This window comes from Syngnathoides biaculeatus, chromosome 1, assembly GCF_019802595.1.
Source record: "Syngnathoides biaculeatus isolate LvHL_M chromosome 1, ASM1980259v1, whole genome shotgun sequence".
Taxonomy (NCBI): Eukaryota; Metazoa; Chordata; class Actinopteri; order Syngnathiformes; family Syngnathidae; genus Syngnathoides; species Syngnathoides biaculeatus.
This window is the reverse complement of record NC_084640.1, coordinates 851,377-862,474: the sequence shown is the minus strand read 5'-3', so window position 1 is coordinate 862,474 and position 11,098 is coordinate 851,377. Positions and strand designations below refer to the sequence as shown.

Here is an 11,098-nt window from a genome sequence, read left to right as displayed (position 1 = left end):
ACCAGACGAAATCAGGTGAGTTTGTAGGCGGCACTGCATGCCATAAACAGATAATGCGACATCAGTCGTCACTAGATCTTTTCAAGCGCTAATGTGGCTTATCTTTATGAATTTGCAGGATAGTTGTCATAAAATTAGTAAAATGCATGGTAGAAAAAACACAATCATCTTCCTCAGCCAATAACTTGCAACTTTTGTCAGTTATGAAGTGATGGAACTTAAGTGATGAGGTTTAGTCTCCTACTCAGTCATTTAGATTCTCATCAACTGAACAATCATTTGGCAAAAGAAAAGATTATCAAAGTAGCAAAGTGGCGCACCCTTCCAATCTGGATCCATCCTACCAAGGAATTGAAAGTGTGAACACGTTGATCACGATCAAAAGATTTTTTTTAGACCAATTAGGGCTGTCAGGGTTGAAGATTTTTAGACATTATTATTTTATCCATCATTCCATCAATTAATCCAATAGGGAGATATATTATTTTGCATTATAGTTTTTTGTAAAATTATTTTTCTTATGTCTGTGCTTCAGGTTCAACCCCACATCAGTTACATCATTATTTATACTACGGTTGCAAATAATGTTTTGTTTTTTTTTGTAATAGATTGAACTGGTTTTTCCCATTACATTATTATTTTTTTATATGACGTGATGAGGATTTGGTTACTGGTTTGGTCTGTAACATGTCAGAAAATTGGGGGAAAAAATGTCATTTTTTTACCTAAATAAAAACACAAGTTTACAAATGTCCTTTTTTGATTAAAGGGAAAACATGATTAGTTTGTTCATATGGCTATAGGAGTCAGAGCCTAATCACATTTGAGGGTTGATATCAGGATTTGGACAAGTTTGAGTTTAACAATAGTGCTAAAAGACATCAAAATAGTTGATTAATTTGATGATTGATGAATTGTCAATCTATAATTTGTGACACCTCTAATAGCCATAAACCTGACAGAATTGAAATCGTCCAATTAAAATTTTAAACTACGTGAAGTAAAGTGGTCCAACTAACTTACTTGCAGGGTCGATCTGTTTACTTTATCTATTTGATAAAGATTACTGCTGATGAAATGAGTCTACGTTGTCATATCCGAAATTGCACCTTCAAAGAGCGTGGCACACGTTAATCGCATTCAACATTTAAATAAACGTTCCATGTGACGGGGTTTCTCTTGTTTGTAAAATGGTGTGCTGAATAATACACCCAATCTCTGAGAATAATGGAGCACTGATGTGCCGGGTTTTTCCTGCTGAAAGGGTTTACACTTTACAGACTTTGCAATGACCGAATACACAGATGGCCGTTAAGAGAGAGCATTAGTAAAGATTAACTTGCCCGGTCAGACGTTGCATAGTGACTCTGATCATTTTAATAACCTTGCTCAAGAGTCCTTTTTGAGTGTATAATAGGGGCTAGCTATTTGACCTTTACTGCTAAACTTTTACATCTACTTCTACCACTACTGCACTTAGTACTCGTTGCAAAAAAAAAAACAAAAAAAAAAACATTACGTTCCTCAGAAAAGATATTTGAATATGGAGTGATCTTTTGACGTATAACTGTAGATTACATTGTATCTAAGTCCACTGCATTTTGGAAAGAGGGTACAAATTTGCAAAGTAATGTAATATAAATACAAAAACTGCACTGATTGCAGGTCAGCACTGCAGTTTTTCAAAATAGCTAATGCACAAAGGTTTTAGTTACTAGCATACAGAGAATGCATGACCTTTATAGTTCTGAGCTCAACTACTAAAGCTATTATATTATAATATCTACCACAACCAGTTGCTGATGCCTGGATCGGACTATCAAGACAACTTTGGTCTTTTACGGTTGCACTATGTCAGAATACTGGAAAAAATCCTCCCGTATCTCGAGCAGGCAGTGGCTTCACTCCAAACGATTTATTCCAATAGGATCGTATCCCGTCTTTTATGGTCAAAGGGTTTTATCTTATCAAATCACACACTGTTGGAGAAGCGGAACCAGAAATCGTGTCACCGGTCAACGAGACCAGGTACACTTGTTACCATAGCGACAACAACAACAATGCACCTGCGGTCAATTTAGAGTCTTCAATTAACCTACCATGCATGTTTTGGGGATGTGCGAGGAAACCGGGAGTACCTGGAGAAAACCCACGCAGGCATGGATAGAACATGCAAATTACACACATGACCCTGGTCCTCAAAACTGTGAGACCGACGTACTAACCAGGCATCCACCGTGTTAAGTATGTAGTCTAGCAAGCTACTGCTGGACTAACGGATGTATGTAAACATGCTGCCATTCTGTCGACTCATGCTCCAAAGCATTGGTAAACATTGGTTTGTGCGTGTGAATAAATGTTGTCAACGGCGTGCAAGTACAGTATGTTGACAATGGCAATAATGGAAGGCGATGCCCTTGTCACAATTAATCCCATTGATCGATTTCAAGGTACGGTGTTGTTGAGATGTCACATGACATGCAAGATATCCAAAAAAATTAAACATGCTCAACTTTTCATTGTGCAGACCAGGGATTCATAATTTAAGTATAATAATCATGCCTGAGACGGCACAGTTGAAGACTGGTTAGCACACCCGCCTCACAGTTCTGAGGACTTGCATTAAAATCTGGCCTCCCTGTGTGGACTTTGCATGTTCTCCCTGTGGATGGGTGGTTTTTCTTTGGGTAGCGTGGTTTCCTTAACATTTAGTGGAAAAATGTTCTGTGCTTTGCGAGGTATTTTGTGATGAACTCCTATGTAAGATCATCCATCCACGATCTGAGCCACCTATCTTCACAAGTGGAGCGGAAGTGCTGAAACCTATCCGAGCTCTCATCGGGCAGGATGCAGGCTACACCCTGAACTGGTTGCCAGCCAATTGCAGGGCTCATCATTTCCTAAAATAAATTTTCTCGTGAAAATGGTCCCAAATGAAGTGACTTGCACTCAGTCTCCTTTATAGTTGGTTATAAAACCCACATAAAAGATTTTAATTTACATTTACAATTTCATTTTCCTCTGCGCTGTTCCAATGGAATTTGGCTGATGGAATGGAAATACCACACATTTGAGCACTATGCAGACACGGGAAAATCAGTTTTAGAAATGACAAAACAAACTTTAACTGGTGAGCAAGATGCAGCGATCACACAGACGACTTTCATATGTAATTTGCAAAGTTCCACAGCAATCTTGGAATGGAAAAATTAACATGATGTCATAGCTTCAAAAAGACAGTAGTTTTTGGACAGTGAGATGGAACATTCTCTGAGATCATTGGCCATTAAACACAACAAAGTCAATTCCTTTGTCCCATTAGTACAGCATTTAACTTTGGTTAATTTATATGGTGACAACACTCCCGGGGAACAATATATCTCATGACAGGGCTGTAGTGATCCAGCTTTTACACGCCTTGACATCTCAGGACAATGAGCTAAGGGTGGACATGTGTTTCTTATTTTGGTCGCATATTGCCCTACTTTCCATTTCTTATTCAAATTTCGATAAACCAACATTACATTTTGCAGACAATTAAGAGGCCCATAGAAAAGAACTTGTGAAGCCATTGTTTGGACTAAGAATTAGAAATTAAGGTTATAAAGAGGAGCAGGATGGGGGCGCGGGGTGACATACATTCCCATAGTAAAAGATAACCATAATTTATTGTGCATGCAGCTGTGTTACTTTCACAACACCCTCTGTCAAGTTAGGCACGTTTCACACCTCACACAACAAGCAGGCAATCAAGTCCTGGCTTGGGAAGTCCTGAACACCAAAAGTCAGACAGGCTTCACGCTTATCAGCCAACTCACGCCACACTCTTTCACCCTCTTCTTCTCCACCTCAATCAGAGAGTCCCCTTCCCAAACTGGAGGCAGACTGTAAAATCAGAATGAGAGGGGGACAAAAAGCAGACATTCTGACACAGAGGTTTTTCCCTACATTTACTTTTTTGTCACAACACAATAATAATACCATGTGGAAGACTTCATTTGCTAAGCAAAATAAATGGAGGGACATGGGAAAAAAAAGGGTAAGAGTAGGAGGAAGATGAAAGAGTTGCTTTTCAAATGAGCCAGCTTGATAGTGCACATGCATTGTGTTTTCAGTGGATAACTGGCAAGCTTGTGTGGCCCAATACTCCCACAGTGGATATAAAAGTCTAAACACCCCTGTTCGAATGCCAGGTTTGTGTAAAGAACAAAATATGCGCTCTTGAGTCAAAGTACTGACCTCAACCCAATTGATATGCTGTACAATGACCTCAACAGGGCTATTCACAGCAGACATCCGAGGAAACTTGAGGAGCTGAAGCCCTTTTGTCAAGAGAAACGGACCAAAATTCTTTCTGATTGTTGTTCATGGCTGATGTGCAACGATTGGAAACATTTGTTTGAGGTTTTTGCTCTCAAAGAAGGGTCAACTAGTTATTAAATCTAAGGGTGAACTTGCTTTTTCCTCCCTATCAGCTAAGTGTTTATTTTTCCAGTTAAATCTTAAAGCAAAAGTCATGTTCCGCAGAGAGCTTTTACTTATCAGAATTATTTCTTTCTTCAATGATGTTAATCAGAACAAAACAAACAAAGTGGGGGAAATATTGCACAAAAGTGACATTAAAACTGTTAAGGAGGCTTCCAAGAGGCCAATGGCAACGTTGAAGGAGCTGAGTGAATTTTGGGGGGCAAGTACAGGCTGTTTAGTGCATTTCCCATCTTCTTCATATGTCTGGACTTTGGGGTAGAGTCAGTAGAGCGGTCTCACTAAAAATCTCCCATGCTAATGGCTGTGAGAAAATATGTTATGAAACTGAGCTCTAATTACTTGGCCATAATTCCAACAGGAATGTTTAGCACAAACACCAATCTTACATTCAAGGATTATTTTTTTTTTATTATTTTTCACCTGGAACTCAAGGTGGAGGAAATTATGAGCAGTTTTCAGACTTGTGCAACCATTGTCATATTTGAACATGGGTGTGTGGAATTTTTTTATGCACCTTACATTCGTAATGTGTTTCCCCTTCAAGGCTTGGAAACTGATTTGTTGTGTAGTTATCCATTTGGCCATTAAAAAGCCACAATGCATAAAGCTGCGAAAATACAAAAGCCTTCAAACAAAAACACACATTGTCAACACAGTATTGATTGTGAGCCATGTATACACAAGTCCACGCTAAACTCAAACCATCTTCTGAACATGTCAGCAAGACGGGGAATGAGAGGGAAAAGGGGGTCTCGAGAGGAAAGCAACCTCCTCAAACATGCATGCGTTCAACAGATGTTTGCAAATCCAAGACACCCCGCAAATGAAAGGAAACTAATGAATGAAAACAAGCATTCACAACTATGAAGAGTTGAGACACGTCATTGAAACTAACATCAGGACTCCACACCATTTTTTTTTTTTGCATTTGCAGCCCTGGTGCAACCAACTGAAAAAAAATGTTCGCACCAGCACATGGTTTGTTCACACTAGTTTTTTTTATAGCAGGTCCATGACATACTATTTTTTTTTTTTTCACTTGACAGTGACTCAAGATATGATACTGTATTTGGCAAAAATATATATTATTGTGAACCAGAAGTATGAACAGTAGCAAATGAAAAGGTTTTACTACTACTTTTATTTGATTATTTGTTTGGGGAAGATTTCATTTTGAGCATACCCGAATTCTCTCTCATTCCTGAGACAACATTGAAGATGTATGTAAAAAAAGAAAAGCTGTAAGTGACTTGTGGCGGGAATAGTTTTACCAGTTTAGGATTAACCCTAAACTAACCCGAACCAGATTTTACCGGGTACAGGTACAGGATAGCTAGCTTAGTCTTCATTAGTACAGACAAGTTGAAGGGTGACGGTTGTTAAAAAATGAAGTATTTGGCCAGCAGCAATGTACAGTAGGTACGTGGTGGCCATTGGCCAGAGACAATGCTATCGTGTCCTGTGTGTGACATGCATTTGTGGCGCACAATACGCAAAGGTGCTGCGATAATAGCGCGCCTTATCTGGAAGAGGCAGCCAATCATATTGCGGTAGGTCGCTTTTATCTCAAAAGGAATTCATAACATTGATTGAGCAGGCATCAACCCCCCCCCACACCCCTCCCACCTCTCTCTCTCATGGTGGAGGAGGAGATTGCAGTGGGGAAAAAAAAGTGACTTTCAACCAAAACATTCTCTTGCGCAAATGGGACAAGATGAAATTTTAATCGGACAGGAAGAAAAATAGATTGCTGTCCCAAGCCCTGTCGCATCCTTGTTTTGGGAATGAGTGAGCAAATGGAAACAGTGAGTCTACACTTTTTTTTAATTCCATGTAATCTAGAAGCAACATATCAACACTGTATAGGCATTTACAAGTCACTACAAATATATGCTGTGAGCCAGGGGGTGGGGGGTGGTTGGTGTGGTGTTGGGGAAGCCCACACATGATCTCTGTTGACAGTATGCAGAGTTGTAAAGAGTAGTAGTGATTATCATATTTGAGTTTAATTGAATTCCACTTGAAACAAAGTGGATGTGTTGTGATGGAGAAAACTGATTTGTGAGACACGTCAACATTGCGAGCGAGATCATTTTTAATAGATGTCTGCATGAAATGAGGGGGCAGATATTTCATTTCTCCCAAGATTTGTCTCGCCTCACTCCTCTATTATCCTCCTCGACGAAATCTCTGGTGAGAGGAATTAACATGCGAAAACAGAGGAGAGAGAAGGTTGCAAATAAATTTGATTTACCTAATGTGTTGGTTTCGCTTTAGCTGGTCATTGAATCAAAATAAAAAAAAACCCAGATGAGATAATTACTTTCCTGCTGATGAAGTGATGAGAAGGGGTGGGCAACGTAAAGGAGTAGACAGGAATGAGACACGGTAGTCAACATGATGTTTATGCATCACTGGGATTCTGTTTGAGTGACAAATCAGGAATTCATGCTTGAACAAGGGTGACTGAAGCAGTGGTGTAGCAGTCCCTTCCTTCTGCTTCTTGTCTAATGTCCATTAAAGAGTGAATGCACCCCCTGAAGGGTTGGACGCAAGCAAGTTGGTTTGCTCACTATGCCGATGACGGACAAGGCATCCCATGTGTCGTGGCGTATTTATTCGAAAGAAACGAAGCCAGCGCAACGAAACACAATCGCGAGCGTGGAACAGGGTGGGAGTGGGGCGTCTGCATCCTCAGTTTGGTAAGTTCGGAGTTAATGTAAAATAAAAGAACATCATTAAATATACAACAGCAGAGGCTGCAGTCAGAGCACAGCATCTGGCTTCTTTTTTCTGTGACAACATGGGCTTTCATTTCAACCCTCCATCACAAGCTTTATATAACATTTTTTTTCTTTCTGTAGCTGCTCATTTTGTGCCCATGTATACTGCTCTTTTAGAATCTGTCATTACAATCAGGAGAGGGCAGATTGTATTCACATCAAAGAGACACTTTATGTATTCATCAGTGTATTATCAACGCATACACATAAATTGATTCAACAGAAAATTATTAAGAGCAGTAGGGGATAACAAGTGCTTAACTCAATACAGCCTTCTGATAAATCTTGCGTGTTATTTTCTCCTGGTGCATGTGAAAAATCAATGATGTGAAGATGTATTTTGCACAAATTGCTTGTTGAGCGGAAGGGTAGCACATGCATGCCTCATTTCATTACCACCAAATCAGCAGAACAACCCTATCGTTTATGCCAGAAAAAAAATTATTGAAACTTGATAGTCATTAAGATAGCAATAATGCATGCGTCACTATACTTTCAAATGCCCCGGTTCTGTATAAGGTCCATCCACCCAAATTACATGAAACCAAAAGTTTTTTTCATTTATTTTTTTGAAAGAAGTTTACTAGTTCAACAATTTCACCTTATCTGCACTTTTGTGAAAATTGCTGAGAACTTTCACCTTCAGACTGTGTTCATCTTATTACAGCCTTGGTTTTAAATCCCTTCTACCTGAAAATACAATTAGGTTGATCACTGGCACTATTTTTGCATTCAGATCGACTTTATATTCCCATATCATTTTGAGAATATACAGGATGCAAGCAGTTGCAATTATTTTGCAGCAAATGATGATTTATGTCATGGCTGCTACCGAGGAAGTCATTAGTCATTGGTATCTTAGAATTTCTGGATCAACTCATTGGAAACTGCTTCAGATGTTTCTCTAGTGGTCTACAAAAACATAACAACTTAAAGAAAACCTTCAAACCTGTCCAGAGTTTCCTTTTGAAACATGACTGAAATTAGAGACCAGACAATTTAATGAGTGACAACATATAAAATGTCACCAGCTAGCAGTAATCATTATTGTCATGTTGTTTGAAAACAACGCTGTTATACATGTTTTTTTTTCAAAAATTGGAGAGACGTCAAATCAATTCTAGCATAGCTCGATAGTGGTGAAGCAACTCTCCAATGCAACTTTGGTCCCATCGACCCAATCGATCAGCACAGTGTTGACTAACTAACTCCAGGGTTCATGTCATCACATGAGACAACATCCTGTACTTTGGAATAATAAGGACCAAAAAAGGTAGTCGACAAATGCAACATGCTGCGTCAGTTATTCAAAAACTAGCCATCAATGCAGATGAAATTTTACCTGCATGTATTCTAAATGCCAGCCAATAATCTCCATGAGAATTGCTAATCAAAACATAAACAGATGTAGAAGATTATCTCCCACGCGTTGCCAGTCATGCCAAATGAGAATCAATGTCATGCGTCAACTAGCATCGGGGTCACTGATAAAAAGGAGTCTCATATATTGATCAGGTTAAAGTGTGGGATTTATTTGCAAGACAGCCGATTGTATGGAAGGTTGAGGCAAAACGAGACAGAGTGCTTTTACTCTTGCATGAAATCCGACACTGGAAAAAATATTTTATGCGTGCAAGTGTCACAAAATGGTGTTGTTGAACAGAGACCACGACTGCATATGCTAACAAGTTGTATGATGGCAACAGCAGGTCAAAAACGATAACAGTGCATGAAGATGAACGTATGGAACCATTTAAAAACACACAGCAAAGGGTTAGTGAGTGTCTGATGTGCCTAATTGAACCACCAGTTCTGACACAGGACCTGGCAGTGGGCCAGGCGGCGAGTCGCAACCCACGGGGAAAGGGGTGAGGGGAGGGGGGATTGGAAGCAGTAATCATGACAGGGGCAGCACATGATGGTGCCAGAATCTGTCACTGCAACCACTGGGCTAATTTGCAAACGGGATGAACACACACAGAAGGGAGGCGAGATCAACTCACGAGGAAGAAGGGGGGAGGCAGCGTGGGGGGTGGGGGGGAACAATTACATAGCGCTACAGTGACTGTGGGAGGTCTGGAAATCACTATAAAGTATGGTCGAAGTTAATGACAAATCTCCTTATCAAATATGAATTACTCTGTTTCAATTTAATCAAACAGGTATTGGATAACATGTTTAATTTTGCACTTGTAGTTTGTCGTGGTGGGCAACTGCACTGAGTCAAAAAAGCTGCCGAGAATATTCTGCACAGAGATGTGGAAAATGAATAGGAACACTGACACTGTCAATCAAAACTGAAAAAGTGTGTGATCCTGGGCCTAATTCTTGCGTTGATCAAATTGGAGCCTCTGTTTGTAACGCTGATCGCCAAAGAGTGATTGAATTGGCTTCATCTTATTCCACTAAAAGTCATTGTCAAATTGTAAAATAGAAGCACCACGCTTTTAATCGGATTTATTACCTTTCACACGACACATTCCCAAATTGCAAAAAACACATTGCGAATTACAAGTTAGCATCCAAGAGCTTTTAACACTACCGTTTTTTCTTCCAAGTTATGGTATTTCTTAAATAGGCGAATGAATGAGGTCCATGTAAGAGAAACAAATCCTGCAGACTATAAATTGTTCTTTTAGCTCAACACTCCATTTTATTTGCTAATACTGTATTCAGATATCTGATGGGTCAACCTACTGCACCCCGGAGCAATGTTTCACATAAGAGCAATGTATAGAAAATATACACACGCCTTCTCTCCCCACAACGCTTACTTAAAAAAAAAAAAAAAAAAAAAAAGGTTTTGAAGTTACACTGAACAAACTTACCCTGTCCATCGAGAGGTAGACTGCTAAGCCCAGGGTCAAAATGAAGCAAACGTTCCTCATTATTCCGTTTTTTGCAGTAGTAGTAGTTGTTGTGGTTGTTTTCTTTGTTTTTGATGTTGTTTTTTTTTTTTTTTTTTTTTTGGGGGGGGGGGGGTGTCTTCTCCCAATCCCTACTTCGCCTTGCTTTCCACGTCTGGCCCCAAACTCCTGTCGCTTCTCTCGTGGAACCCCCACTAAGTCTTGCGTTTTTTTTTTTTTTTTTTCTTGTATCCCCCTCGACTCCTCAAAAGCAGTCGCTAACTTTTTTTAAACCAATTATTCGTAAAATTGACAAGCAAACGCAGAAATAAAGCGGGGGTTAATGGCAAAGTCCTTTGCGCTGCGTCTGGCCGGTAAAATCCGCACGAGACACTGCACATGCTCGCTCTCTCTCTCTCTCGCTCTCTCTCTCTCTCTCTCTCTCTCTCTCTCTCTCTCTCCTCTCTCTCTCTCTCTCTCTCTCTCTCCTCCTCCCTCACAGAGCGTACAAGTGAAACACTCGCGCGTGTATTACAGTCAGATTAATTATCACACATCAGTTTGCGAAAAAAAAACGTTTTTTTTTTCCTTGGCAGTAAAAGTACGAGGGCAGACTTGATTGACTGATAAAAATAAGTACTGGCTTTTTGCAGAGCAATTCACTAATCTAACATTTCAGGTTCTTTATTGTTGGTGTTTTACTGCATACAGTACATTTTTCCAGTGGGTTGGCAGCACCCAATTGTTGTATCTGCACAACAATCAGTCACATTGAGTGGAAACATTTCTGTGCAATGCTTCCCCCTGCTGGTGGTTTAAATAATAATAATAATAATATAATAAATTAATCATTTTGGTAGATCCTGTTTTTGTGAGTCTGTAAGTAGTTTTGCCGTGATTAAAAAATTTTATCTTATTGCCGCAGATATCCTTTCTCTCACGTCTAAAACACATTGGCGGGCACCGCAAGGAGCCATATAA

General features: G+C 39.7%; 1 protein-coding gene across 1 annotated transcript in view; it reads right to left on the bottom strand.

Annotated features, from left to right (window-relative positions):
• Positions 1-10,527, bottom strand: part of sdc2 (syndecan 2) — a 37,420-nt gene extending 26,893 nt beyond the window's left edge. The window contains exon 1 of the mRNA XM_061815613.1: positions 10,100-10,527. Coding sequence (XP_061671597.1) covers positions 10,100-10,159 — 60 coding nt within the window. The 5' untranslated portion in view covers positions 10,160-10,527. The remainder of the gene's footprint in view (positions 1-10,099) is intronic.
• Between the last annotated feature and the right edge of the window lie 571 nt (positions 10,528-11,098).